The following is a 14,501-nucleotide window of genomic DNA, read 5'->3' as shown; positions in this document are numbered from 1 at the left end:
GCCTGCCAGTGCATGTGATCTGTTAAACTCTGTGATCTGTTAAGTCCAGTGTCTAGGACTTACTTTAGCAGTAATTGAATATAATACTCATAATTATGTTTTCATTCCTTAATAATCACCTGAAATATGAATTGTTGTGTTTTTGTTCCCTTAGAGAGAGCCTTCCATGTGTACATGGGAACAGGTCGTCTTCCATGGAGTCCACCATGTTGCACCACCGTGTGTGTAAACAAAAGACTGAACACTGAAGACAGATCATTCCTGTCACTAAGTGTCCAGTCATTTATCGGAACAACCCACACTGTGCACTTTGAAGTCAGGGCTTCTTCTCCTGCTGGTCAATGAACCAGTCACAGGGCCCGATGTCCAGTTTGAGCTGATCCATCACCCATGGGTCCTTCTCTGCCCCTTCAATAAATTCCTCCAAAGAAATCTGACCTAGATAATTGACAAGAGAAACAGAATGGTACAATCCAAAGCTACATGTGACAGTGAATCTTCATTAAAGCACAGTTCTAACAGACACTATTGACATGTGGGCACATGTTGATGATACCATGCCCACATATTAAAGGGGGTACAGTATCACCAACTTTGAACTTACTGTCTTTATTCTTGTCCACCAGATCAAAGATTCTGTCACAGATATCTTCAGCGTTCTCTGTGGTGCTCGGGTCCTTATGCCTCTTTAACTTGCTGATGATCTGAGCAGATGAAAAGAAAAAACATAAGCCAATTTGAATGAAAGATGAAAACATCTCATGCCAACAAATCAAACATTTAACAGAACCACTTCCCTTGTGAATCCTCGTGCTTGTATTTGCATTTTGTACTTTTAATATCAGATTTCAAGATTTAAGTCTGTATTTGTCATCTCAGTTTTTGTTCTCAGTCTCCTTCAAACATTACCACGACAATTTATATAAAAGGACAAAACACACAAGTATAGAGTTAAAATTAAGTTAAAATTTAAAACAGAGAAATTTGTATATTTGAATTCTTCTTCTGTGCTCCACTCACTGATTTGCAGTGAATGGAAAAAAATGGGATGTCACCCATTTCTTTACACCAAGCAGAATTTAGTGACAACTGAGTGGTGGTTTGTGGTGTTGTTTGCTCAAGTTGCCAGGCTGCTGTCAGTCACATCTGATCAAACCACACCCAAAGACGCAGATCAGTGGATACTTTTAAGTGTTAAATTCTGAATAAATCATTCTGAAGGATGTTTTTTTTTCTAACTGAAACTTTGATTTGATCTTTACTTTTACTTTGGGTTTGAAACCAAGTTTACAGCATCTTGAGAACCACTGGAATGTATTAACAGTCACTGCTAGAGAATGTTAAATTTTGGTCATGTTTACGTATTTGTTTTTGGAAAGAGCAGAGCTTCACTTTCAGCTGAGACTTTATATTTTACTTTGAGTACTAATTTGAGAAAGATAAAGATAAGACTGCTTTTGTAAAATTCTGATATTCACCTTCTGGAATAGAGAAAAAGTCAGGGGACTCTGTGAAATCAGAGAATTTTTAATATTGAAGCAAAGCAATCCAACAGTTGACTCTTACTGTTGTTTGGATCCTGACTGTAGCTTTGAATATGATTCTAATTATAGCAATCTGTTGCTGCATTGAAACAGTCAGTGCATTCACATGGACATTAATGACGAGTTTATGATACATTTTTGAAATGTTCCCGTTATGTCTTTGAGCAAGTATTCAGCATATTCTGTTTATGAGAAACCTGAATATGCTAGCTGGAGTATATAAACACCATATCCCAAAAATGATCATAACCAGGAAAGACCTCATAAACACGTTATACATGTCCATGTAACCTCAGTCAGTGAGTGAGTGTGTTCAGAATGATATTATGGTGACTTTGCAAAATCTCTTTGGATGGGAAATGTGCTGTTTGCATTAAGCAATACTGTACTGAAAGCTCTTCACGAACCTACAGCAGAACTATGTGAATTTTGCACAGTTAAGAGGGTATTTACAGCTGGATATTTTGGATATTAAAATTTAACAATACCTCAAATCAAAACATGAATGTGGACCATGTTGGAAAACAGTGCCTCATTGAAGCCTAATGCATTATAAAACATTAGTCTTGCAAAATGTAACCGATGCAAGTAACTGATGCAAATAATTTATTTAGAAATAAAATCTTACCTGGACTATGTGTCTAACTTCCTGTCTGTCCAGACAGCCATTTCCATCTCTGTCATAAACTTTAAAGGACCATTTCAGTTTGTCCACCAGTTTTCCGCGAAGAACAAGATGCAGTGCTGCCACATACTCCAGGAAGTCGATTTTACCATCCTAAGAGGAAAACAGGTTGGTGTACGCATCATCATCATAATGCCTTCCAGTAAAGACTGGTATATTGCAATTTTAAGGCAAATACTGACAAATATTGAAGATTGTCATTAACACTGGTTTATCTAACAGCATATTCCCTAAAATACTGGTTACTTACTTGTAAATTCATATACTTTATATCCTATATCACTCAAGACACGGTACATTACCTTATTTGTATCAAAAGATCGAAACACATTGTCCATATATGCAGATTCTTCTTCTGTGGAGTTGCTGCTGATTCCAAAGATTCTCTTGAATTCGTGTAAGTGCAGATTTCCACTTGGACATTCACTCGCAAATTTACGGTAAAGTTCCTGGATGTGTTGAAGAGTCACTTCCTTATCTTCTACACCACTCTGTTCTTGACCCATATTTATAAATGCAATCCAGAAAAAAAAAGTTTTTAAAACTATGAAAAACCTACAGAGAACTTGTCAGGCACGTTCATCACTGTGCCCTAGCCATGGATCCATGGCTGCTGCTCCCGTCAGATGAACCACTGTAGGCTATTATAAGTTAACCTGCAGGACAAATCCTATTGACTTTTCAGTGATCTCCTTCAAATTCTTCTTGAGAATGCCTTTTCTCTACGGTTTTTGTAATTCCAAAAATCTGACAAAGCCACTCCATATTGCTACAAAAACAAATCCTGATCCCCTCACTACTGTGCACTCATAAATGTACCTGGAAGCAACAACTTATTTCAACTTGATCAGGATGGTCAATCAGTGGATTACCCCCTGAAGACAAAAGGCCACGGCCGAGCTCTCAGCCAGATTAAAAGATGTATGACGTCAAAGCTTGAGTGTGGTCTTGGTAAAACAGTTAATCCACTGAGGTCTCTCTAACCACTGATCACCCACCCTGAATACATTATGAAACTGGGCTGATGCTAGCCCACTGCACAGTTCATTTGAGGACATAATGTAATTGTGAGGGATATCAACATAACTGAAGAGTTTGGGTTAGACATCTGCATACTGTGCTTCTCATATGATCTGAATTAATACAGATAATACTGATAACATTAAAGATCTGAGGAAATACAAAGTTAATTTGTGAAGGAGGAAAGAACTCAGTTCAAAATTAATAATAGTTAGTTGTGCTAATTGTGCTTACTACCTGCAGCTGACCTCACAATCAGTGAGTTACAATGAAATGCTGTCAGATCAGGACACAGGTGAGAATAGTGGAGGTTGGGGTGAGGTTTGGACATTGTGTGTGTGTGTGTGTGTGTGTGTGTGTGTGTGTGGGGATTTGAAGAATGAGAGTGTGAAAGGTTGTCTGTCTCAGTGTCACCCCTGTGATGGTCTGGCGACCTGTCCAGGGTGTACCCCACCTCTCGCCCAATGACAGCTGGGATAGACTCCAGCCCCTTATGAGGACAAGCAGCTGTGGGCAATGAATTAATTAATGAATGAAAAATATATATTGTACTTGTTCGTTTTTTCTTACTCCTTTTTTTTCGTTATTTTCAGGTAATTTTCTTTTAACTTTTGAGTCCATTTCTTAAGTTGCCCATTGCCTTCTTCCCATGTTTTTGGAAGAAATCAATGCAATTTCCTCAGGTTTCAAAAGGGTTAAAATTCTTCTTCGAGCATTGCCCATCTATAAATGGTCTTGCTGTCGGGCCCATTCCCACATACACTGACAAGTGTTGCTATAGCGACGGCAGCGCATGTAGATGCAGCAGACAGTAGCTCCGCAAATCCTTGCTACTTTTTCTCGATACCATGGCCCCCTTTGCTGAGGCACAACTTTTCTATGATAGAGAAGTGGCCTGTGCTGAACAGCGAGTCAGACCAGAGGGGAGAAACAAAACTGAAAGTACCAGACGCAGAGGGGGAGGAGAGTCAGTGTCGGGGCGAGACTTAAACGACCTGGACTGAGAGCTTTTCCTCTACCAAGCCTTCTTCTGTCTAATGTCTGCTGGCATGAGAGAAAGTGGATGAGGTGTGACTAAAGCTAATTGAGCAACGGTTTTCCGACACCATGGCCCCTTCTGCTGAAGCACGACCTATCTTCGATTTATCGGCATTGAGAATAGTTTTGTGGGGCTTGGAATGAATACAGTAGACCATGAGAGGGTCGCCACTGACGGCATACGCCAACAAGCCAGTCAGACTGGAGGGGGAGAAATGAAAATGAGATTGCCGGACGAAAAGAGGGAGAAGATCACGGTGTGGCTGGCCTGACTTCCTCTACTGTTCCTCTACCAAGCTCATGCAGCAGATCTGGGACTGCTCTGTGCACATCTTCACAGAGACATGATTAACCCACTAACATCACGGATCAAGCTGTTGCACTGGATGGGCAGACATTGTTGGGAAGGACTCTGATGCAAATTCAAAAAATGCATTGCAGAAATTGAACGATGCCATCAGCAGCAACATCACCAAGCAACTGGATGGAATCTTCATAGCAGCTGCTGATTCTAATCAACTCAACCTTCAAATCCAAAGATGTAGCAGGATCAAGGACCAATGAAATATCATTTTTTAAACTTGTTGTTCTTTCATTAAAAAATGAACAATAAATCTACCTTACCTTACCTTACCTTATACCACCTCCAACATCAGGTGTACATTTATACATGCATACTTAGAAAAGGCTACATTAAAACACGCCATTGTTTCAAGCCCCCCTCTCCACAGGCAGTGGCAGACTGGTCAGCTGGTTAACTGGGGGTTTAGGAGCAGTGACAGGTCTCAGCCACACTGCTAATCACCTGTCAAGCGTACCTATATATTCCTCCTTGCTTCCTGTTCTTGTCCTCCCTTTGCCCTCCCAGTTCACACCCACCTCTCATCCCCTTTCAAACACCTCTCTAAGCCTCATTCCCACTGCACAAAAAAATCCCTAACACCCGCTGGCACATCTGGCATTTTAATGTAATGGGAGTGTGTACAATTGGCATATACTCCTGGGTCAGATGACTCTGCAGTAGACATGGGTTTTTTTTCAGGCCCACGGGCTCCAGTGGGCATTTATGGAAACACAACACCCAGGTCAATGCACTAATTTCAGCTCCATAACCAGTGAGATGCAATGACGCACTGTGTCACTAATTACCAGCACTCAAAATTAGTCTGCACCGAGTTTGAAAGAGAGACTCAATAATTAAGTTATATATATAAAAAGCAACCCTTGTAAAGTTTTCACAGATCAATGTCCATGCAGCTTTTCTCTGGTCTGTCTGTGACAACCCACATGCACACACAGAAAAGCGTACTCATCTGCTGCAGAGACATGTACACAGCTCTGCTTTACTGGCAATAGAAAAGCAGTCCATAGCCTATTGTCTGTGGGTTTACTCATGTTTAAAATACTGCATACAAACACTAATTTTGGTGGGAACAGAATAGTACTCAGCATGTGCACCCCTCTACCCTTTCTCCCTTCTCCAGTTTGCCCCGGGCTTCTAACAGGCTCAGTCTCAGTGCCTGAGTCCCATGTAGTCTCCTCTCTCCTGGCCTCCATTACATCTTTCCCAGGAACAACCAAAAAAAAACATCCCCATTCTCACCTCCATTCAATCACATTACTTTACCGGTATCATCAAACCTTTAATCATATCCTGTTGTGGTGTGGTGCTTTCTATTGACATTTTAAAACAAGTATTTGTTGTTGGCATCACAGTTATCAAGAATACAAGCTACTGAGAGGGCCTGTAGGATGCCCAGAATCTGCTGCAAACTTGGCACTGTGATCACTTTTAAACACTTCTGAATGCTGTTATTGTGTGTTTAAAGCCCCTCGATGTAGAATTTTAAACATGCCTGACTTTGGTGACACCAAGTGGTGAAATCATAGAAGACACTGTATCAATAGGCTATTAATCCTTTCAAACCTGAATCGACATCAGTTTTCTTGTGCTGCTTTCAGACACCTTTTGGTATTTAACCTTTGAACCCTAAGGAAATTGATTTGATTTTTTTCCATATACATGAAAAAAAGGGCAATGAGCAACTTGGCATGAACTGTATATTGCAAGAAATTAGTAGATTTAGAAAAATAGTTTTTAAAAATGGTAGAGAAAAATGTCCAGGAAACAATATTTCTAATTGAGATAGTTATGTATTTCAAATTATTTTATAGAATTAATTGAATGTTTGAGCACTTTTTTCAGGTCAGTTTCTTGGTTTTGTTTTGACTTTCCCATTTTTCATTTGTTCTTTTTTGTGTGTGCTAATTTTCAGGTAATTTTCTTGTACTATTAATTTTTGTATTTATTTACTTACTCATTTCTTCCTAATTTTTGGTAATTTCCTCTTAAGTTGCTTCTTGCCTTCCTCCCATGATTTTGAAGGAAATCAAGCCAAATTGCCTAGGTTTCAAAGGGTGAAAGAAAATACGGCATTAAGTTTGTATAAAATTGTTTTTATTAATAAAATAAATGCCCACATGAAACACATACAGCATGAGTTTTCACTTAGATTTGTACAAAAAAAAAACCCCAAATAAATATACTGCATGAAAATCTGCCATGTTGTTTTAGGGTTCTCAGCATAATTAAATGGAAAGGGCAACATTGCAGAAATATATGGGTTATATTTCTAACAATAGTCTGAAACATGGATGCTCGTGAGATGTTCACTCTTATGTCTTAAATGAAATGTTAGTGTTTACTAAATCAGATAATAGTTTGGCAACATACTTTCACATAAATACTCACTTAAAGCTACACAAACCAATTTTGTCATTAACATTTGGTCAAATATTTATGTGAAATGTCAACATGGTTGCTTGCAGTGACAAAATCAGGGAGAGTTATCATTCCGCTGTGCAGTTCCCCTCAGCTCTGACCATTTTCAGTATGTCATTGTTTAGTCTACTGGCTCAGCACCAAATAGTAGACAAAGTTACAGACTTACTGGTGAGCATGGTGAAACTTTGAGCATTTGTTAAAGAACCAGAAACACAACTTCCAATGAAAACTAATGTTTGCTTCATTCCTGCTGTGCAAAGGCAACTGTTTGCAGAATCGTTATGAGAGCGCTGTAAATAAGCTACAGCTTAACGCCTTAACATACCTTAAATCTCTTGCATAATTCTTATGTAACTGTGTTTCAGTATCTTAAATATAGCATCATATACGTACATCCTTTTTAATGTTAGTGGTCTTCCTTTTTCCTGCCTTAGCTAGCACATTGCTACACATATTGGCATGTAGGAACCACCATTATATTAGTGGAATAGTGTGAAACCAGTAACAGGACGGTGCACTGCATCACGACCCTGCCCATCGCATGCCTGGGCATCCTCGTGTCTTTGTGACACAGACAAAACAGGGAGCCACCCTAAGAAAAACAGCTCTGTAGCACTACTAAAGGTCAAAAACTCCACAGGAAACATTTAAAGGGGATCTATTATGCTCCTTTTCCAGTTCACACTTGTATTTTGGATTTCTACAAGAAAACGTTGACGTGCTTTTATGTTCCAAAATCACTTAGTTTGCCTTGTACTGTCTGTTCTGGAACAACTCACTTGGTGTGAAATGCCCTTTTTAACGCCTGTCTCATTAAACCTTCCTCCTGAAAAAGCCCACTCTGCTCTGATTGGTCGCTGATTCCAATTTCCCCGTGTCAGCATTTCAGCCAGGCATGCAGGAGAAGCACCAGACATTGAAGTCAACTTTCATGGTGGCCAGACAGAGTCATTGCACAGTCATGTGATGCCCTGCGCCAAAAAAAGACTATTTCTCATTGACCTACATGGTGAAAGAATTATCTTTTTTTAAATGTCACAGCCGCCATGAAATGGATTCCTGTCACTATCAAGATTTAATCCATTTGGTCCAAAAACATTTGGAATGTTAGAAGAGCTGAAAGATTTAAAAAAAAAAAATGAAACCCATTGTCTGTGGAGCGCCAAACCGGAAGTTCGCAGTTCAGCTGGTGGAGGATAGCCACTTGGCTGCACTCGGCCACGATAACTCTCTAGTATGCATGCTTTCCAAGCCGCACAGTGCGGAAGTAATGCTGATCATCCTCAGTTCATCCAGGTGACTGCCTGCACAGCAGTCAAACATTTTTTCAGCAATTGGCTTGATGCGCCAGATAAAAGGTAACAAAGAATACTAGCTCTATCTAGTGCAAGATATAACAATAAAAAACAATAAAAAACCAATAAAACTTCTGAATACAGGTGAACATGTTTCAGCAGAAAAAAAAATCGATACAATTTAGGGTATGTATTGTAAACAATTGCAGTGGGCTGCCTGGAGTCCATGACATATAAAGAAAGTAGTCATGTACTGATGTCATCTTGCTGCAAATTTGAAGAAAAAGCATTGGAAAAAGTAATCAGAACACTCTAAATCCTGAGTTTTTTTTGCTCCCAGGGATTACTTCTGGCTACTTCTGAACTTTGACCATGTTTGACATCTGACATGATGCTCTGTGTGACAGGAAATATGGAAAAGCATAATAGGTCCCCTTTAAATAAACTAACAAATAAATATGTCACTCTATGTTTTTGGATAGTCTGCTTCACCCAGATGGCCAAAAAAAAAAAAAAGATAACCTAATCTTGTTTTAGTTATGGAAAGTCTAGTAGGCTCCTTTGAACCAACACAGTTGTGTAAGCAAATTTTTTCACTAGTTTACTACCCCACTATAGAAACAAGTATACTACCAATATATTTACATATAGTCATAAGTATGCCATCAAACATACTGTAAAAACACATGCAATAATGATGAATGTTAATACACAATAATTGACTGTACTGCATTTCACAGTGAACGTTCTCTGTGAGCACAGGGTTTCCTTGGACAGAGACATGAGCTCACTGTGAGAACAAACCACAGTCATACAGCAAGGACTCTGTGGACCTGCAGCCAAATCACTGCACAACTGCAGCTGTGAGAAAAGTGCATCGACCTCCAGCTCCAAATCACAGGAGGCTCGACGAGGGGACACAGGCAAAACTCAGACAGCACCTCTGTGTCAGCCTCAGACAAAAACCTGTGGGCGCTGGACCCAATAACAGTGACATCATGGGAATTTCCCACTGTTCTGGATCACCCAACCGGTGGCGTTGACATCCAACTTCAGCAGGTTCATGACCCATTCATCCTTCTGAGCTCCCTCCATGAACTCAGACAAGGTTATTTGACCTGTGGGGCACAAAAACACAATCCACAATACATTCAAACATGAATTCCCACCAGTAACTGTTAACCCTCTCTGACCATGTAAGTAAGAAAATCAAATTGTCTTAAAGTAGTGATGCAGATTTCTTTGGCTTTTCTTATGCTAGCTTCTGGTAATGCTCAACTAGTTCCATTAAATTCTATGAAAAGTCACTACAGATTAGGTATGTAACATTCTGGTTATCCTGATAATCATGAAACAATTCCCTGATGGGTAGTAATACCATTCAAATTTTAATTTTCATGATAACTGTGTGTAATTATTTTGCTTCAAAATTACGCTAAATACTGTCAGCATGGTCCACAATTAACACCCACCAAGCGCCAAATGTGGGTAGATTTTCCGTTTGCCGAGTTAAACTCTAAAGGTTATCCACCACACTGGGGGATGAATATTTGTGCCAAAATACTCTGCTGCATTTTGCTGTCATTTAGGGGCACACTGCTCTGCTAAAAACTGCTCCAGTACTGTCAAAATGTGGGTTTCCATTACAGATTTGCACAAAACTTAAGTGATATTTTGGAAAACACAGTGTGGAGATGACTGCGTTTCCACTGAGTGATGTTATACAACTTCTCCTCTGGTGATAACATTCCAAGAAGCATTGCTATGTATGTTTAAAACATTAGCAGCATTATTTCTGCAGCCACTGCACTAACCATCATTATTTACAATCGAAGGCCACGTAGGTGTGTTATGGAGCCATAATGGAAAGGCGAGCCCCTTATACATGGGAGTGGCCACGTATGAGGGATATCTGGGAGGTGATGGTCCAGGATTTCAGAAAGGAATTGAGGATTCAAAAAACGCTCAACTTTTTAAGAATTATGTGATGCAATAACACCTGCTGCATCATGACGGAGGGAGCCAGTTCCTGCCGACAAGTGTAAAGCCATAGCATCATGTGACCTATAAGAGCCAAGAAAGCATTTCCATTGTAGCTTTGTCAAATATGGCTTTTTTGAATTGCCTGAAATATTTTTTTAACCAAACTCATTTTGCCTCCCTCTCATACTGACAGTGACAGTGCAGTAGCTCCACTTCTTCTAATCTTACCTTTCGCCCTTGAAGGATATGCTGCATCACAGGTTATGAGAGGGAACTATTTTAACAAAGAGGCTGTGGTGATGAGCTGTTCAATGGTTTGAATTCAAAATAATTAATCTCAATTAAATTAACTGAAACAAATGTATATGTAAAAAGGCAATTTATTACTTTGGCTGCTAATAAAATATGCTTGGCAGGCAGACTTTTTTAATCTATGGGCCAAATTAGCCGGTGAGTCAAAAATGTTATTTTGGACACTGACTGTCAGACTGTAATGCATCAACCAAACTTAGCAGTAATAATCTCCTAGAGATGCAGCGATGCTGAACGTGCAGCCAGTCCCTTCTGAAAACATCCTAACATGAACCTGAAAGTACTGCACACTGCTTTGTTTATAAGGGTTTTGTGTTGCTTATTTCTACATTTGCTTACTTAAGGTTGTGTTCATTTAGACCTGCACCAGGGAAACTTTTCAATGCCTTTAGGAGGTGTTCTGGTCAAGCACAACCAGTGCCTGTAAAAGAACATATAGGCGAGGAAAAACGTCTGTATGTTGGCAGTTTTCCTGCCTGCAATGTGCAGAAAGTGCAGTTACCTCTCATGGCAACATGCTGCCAAAATTGTACATTTAATGTCTTTTTCATGTTGTTGTTTTTTCACAAAACTGTTATTATTTAATGTTTATGGAAAAGGTGAAAAGTGCTGCAAAATTGGTGAAATTATTTCAATGTGTGTATTAGTATTTTTTTAACATCATGCAGCACATTTAAACTGCTGCGATAATATCGATAACTGGGATCATTTTGGTCCAATAATTGCGATATGAAAATTTCATACCGTTACATCTCTACTATAAATAACAAGTGTCACTTGTTTCAATTATTTATTTGTTTTCTAATAAACACTGTCACTGTACTTACCATCTTTATTCTGGTCAACCAGCTCAAAGATCCTGTCGCAGATTTCAGACGGCGTCATATTGACCTCACTCGTCTGGAGCTTGATTTTGTAGAGAATCTGTGTGACATCAAGTAAATGTTTTTGTCATCAGATACATGAACCCTTTAACACCTGGATAAACATCAGTTTTCTTGTGCTGTGTTTAGATATCTTTCACGGCCATATAAACCTCTAAAAACTGTGAATATTGGGTTGATTTCTTTCAAAAACATAGCGAAAAAACATACCTGGAAAGAAACATCTCACAAAACACGAAAAATTAGTAAAAGGTGACCAAAGTATGACCTGAAAATATTATTAGATATTATCAAAAAACTAGGAAAAAATGTCCAGAAAACTGTATTTTTAATTCTTATAATGAAAGATTATTTTTAGCACTTTCTTAAGGTCATTTTCTTGTTTATTCATTTATTTATATATCATTTTTACTTAACATATTTTCTGGCAATTTTCCTTTGAAAGAAATCAAGCCAGTTCCCTGAGATTTCAATGGGTTATTCATCACTTTTGGCTTTATTTACAAAATCTATTACTACAAACAGTCCATGATACTGTTATTAACTACAGGCACTTATCATATAGGCTTCCATGGTCGGGTGTGAAAGTTGATATAACAAAATACACTCTGAGGTTAAAAAAAAATAAGCAGGCTATGCAAACACAAATTCAGCTGCAGTACTTCTCTGAATATATATATATATATATATATATATATATATATATATATATATATATACAGTATAAAAGGAATACAACATTTTGTAATTGGATTACTGTTACAAATATAACCTAATTCTCATAGAGTAAACCAGATCACATGGGCTGTAGGCTAATTTTACATCTCTGAATTTAGAGGCTTACTGTAAAGCTTACCAAAGATGTTTGTGTCAGAGACCCTGTCAGAGACCCTCCACTCCTCATCTAATACTGTGAACTCAGTACATGACCTCGGCTATATTGGGCCAGGACTATAATCTGTCTTAGAGGATTTGTGTTATGAAACCTGGAAATTCTGACCATTTGACACATCAGCTAAGCATATCCCTCCTCACTTTGTTCAAATTGGCATTATTTTCTGCAAAACTATGACTCATAACACTTGTATCAATTGCAAAAACAACTGACAGTAAAGTAATGTTGGTAATAAACAGTTGATATGTAAAAAGGTCTTTCATACCCTTATGATCCGTTTCACCTCCTGCCTGTCCAACTTTCCATTCCCGTCCTTGTCATACATCTTGAAGGACCACTTGAGTCTATCTTCAATATTCCCCCTTAAGATCAAGTGAAGTGCTGCTATGTACTCGAGGAAATCAAGTGTGTTATCCTGTAAGCAAAAAATACAGAGTTGCAATCACAGCGGTACTAAAATTCCAATTCTAGTTTGAGAATTTGCTGCGTCTTTTACCCGATTTGTGTCAAAAGAGCGGAATATTGTCTCAATGTAGAGGGACTCCTCTGCAGAGCTGCTCTGTACCCCGAAGATCCTCTTGAACTCATGTAGGTGCAGGGCACCGCTGGGACATTCCTTCATGAAAATGATGCACAGGTCCTGGATCTGTTGCAGGTCCATCTCCTCACTGTGGCTCTCCTCTTGTCCCATGGCCTCCTGGATGACTTCGGTCAAATATGTGGCTATGTATTAAAGTTTGGATCTATGAGTCTGCAGTTGACGAAGGCATCTGCTCAAAACTGAAGAGCTTTGCACGACTGTGCAGCAGCTCTCTGAGCAGGCAAAGGGATGGCAGGCAATCCTATAATCTTGTTAATCACTTGATCTTTAGCCACCAAGGTGTTGTCTAACAAAGGCTGACAATCTGGCAATACTACTGACACCCTGGGCCAAAAACACTGATAACTGTGGTATCCACTTAATGACAGAACAAGTGAAGTCAATTTATCCAGCTGGCTGTGATATCAGCTGTATGTGCGTGTGCGTGTGTGTGCGCACGTGTGGAAACACTCCTCACAAAATTATTTGAATTTCTGAGGCTACTTCCACTCCTTACAATGAAGCCACAAAATGGGCCAAAGGTTGGGCCTGTGATTACGGATATGAGATACTGAAAGTATGAGCAGAACAAAATTCTTAATTTTGCTGTTTATTTTCTGTCATTACATTTATTCTCTTGTTTCCCCAGCTTATATGGTAATGAGGTGGGTGTTTCCTTGCATTTTCACACTAGGGATTGGTCCAGGGTGAGTGTGTATGTTTGTGTGTGTGTGTGAGTGTGTCAGTTATTTTTATCAACTGACCGGCATTAACAAAACAAATATAGCTCTCTCTCTCTCTCTATCTCTCTCTCTCTCTCTCTCTCTCTGTCTCTCTTTCTCTCTCAATATATTTAAGGTTGAATAAAAAATGACACAATGCTGTACATTGACTTTATTGTTTTTATTGTTTTCTATCTTAAACATTTAATTAACAGTATTATTTTTCTATGTATACAGTGTTATTTTGACTGATAACTGTGTGATCATTTCCAGTGATGAGGAAGGCATGTTGTCATGCTGACTTCAGCACATTCTAAATGTCTTGTTGCTTAAATAGATTGCCTAGTTGGAACTACTTGTTGTATATTTCCTCCACCTAGGTTTTGGGAAGCACAAAGTCTCCCTCAAACATAACAGCAAAGAGATGGCAAAGAAGTCTCAAAAGGGCCTAGAGAGCAGAGCTTCTGGCTGACGGTATTTGCTAACGTGAGGTCTGCATTTGATTGTTGATTAAAGGTGATCAGAATCAGATCAGAGAACAAGCTGTTCTCAATTCTTACAAATGAGTCAGCGCCAGCAACTCCAGTACTCTCAGCTAGTGATCTGAAAAGCCCTCATATCAACTTTGAATTGTGACATTAAGCTAAAACGGCAGCAAGTACCAGGGACTACTTCACTCCCACTCAACATATAATAACACTGTGTCACGGGTGTTTCAAATTTATCCTGTCTATAAAGATATAAATGACAGCCTCTCT

The 14,501-nt window shown here is 39.0% G+C and overlaps 2 protein-coding genes across 2 annotated transcripts; both read right to left on the bottom strand.

The window, feature by feature from the left end:
- Positions 1-2,735, bottom strand: LOC121945563 (guanylyl cyclase-activating protein 2-like). The gene is made up of 4 exons (XM_042489805.2): positions 2,532-2,735; positions 2,173-2,322; positions 605-704; positions 1-438 (listed from the first exon to the last, which is right to left on the bottom strand). Exons 1-4 carry the CDS (start codon positions 2,733-2,735, stop codon positions 317-319), a joined length of 576 nt encoding a protein of 191 aa, XP_042345739.1. The 3' UTR covers positions 1-316.
- A 5,959-nt stretch (positions 2,736-8,694) lies between these two features.
- On the bottom strand, positions 8,695-13,239 carry LOC121945600 (guanylyl cyclase-activating protein 2-like). The gene is made up of 4 exons (XM_042489868.2): positions 12,938-13,239; positions 12,707-12,856; positions 11,490-11,586; positions 8,695-9,485 (listed from the first exon to the last, which is right to left on the bottom strand). Exons 1-4 carry the CDS (start codon positions 13,130-13,132, stop codon positions 9,364-9,366), a joined length of 564 nt encoding a protein of 187 aa, XP_042345802.1. The 5' UTR covers positions 13,133-13,239; the 3' UTR covers positions 8,695-9,363.
- Positions 13,240-14,501: the final 1,262 nt, after the last annotated feature.

Source organism: Plectropomus leopardus, chromosome 1 (genome assembly GCF_026936395.1).
Source record: "Plectropomus leopardus strain MGB_pleo_1.0 chromosome 1, ASM2693639v1, whole genome shotgun sequence".
NCBI classification, from domain to species: Eukaryota; Metazoa; Chordata; class Actinopteri; order Perciformes; family Serranidae; genus Plectropomus; species Plectropomus leopardus.
This window is presented reverse-complemented; position numbering and strand designations above follow the sequence as displayed.

Bases quoted from the DNA above. Each gene is read 5' to 3' on its own strand.
- LOC121945563 (XM_042489805.2), bottom strand. From the start codon at position 2,735: ATGGGTCAAGAACAGAGTGGTGTAGAAGATAAGGAAGTGACTCTTCAA. The intron at 2,323-2,531 runs GTAATGTACCGT...TTTTCCTCTTAG, and splicing joins GATCTTTTGATACAAATAAG to GATGGTAAAATCGACTTCCT. The intron at 439-604 runs GTAAGTTCAAAG...TCAATTATCTAG, and splicing joins GGTGGACAAGAATAAAGACA to GTCAGATTTCTTTGGAGGAA.
- LOC121945600 (XM_042489868.2), bottom strand. From the start codon at position 13,132: ATGGGACAAGAGGAGAGCCACAGTGAGGAGATGGACCTGCAACAGATC. The intron at 12,857-12,937 runs GTAAAAGACGCA...TTTTGCTTACAG, and splicing joins GCTCTTTTGACACAAATCGG to GATAACACACTTGATTTCCT. The intron at 11,587-12,706 runs GTATGAAAGACC...GATGTCACACAG, and splicing joins AGGTGAAACGGATCATAAGG to ATTCTCTACAAAATCAAGCT.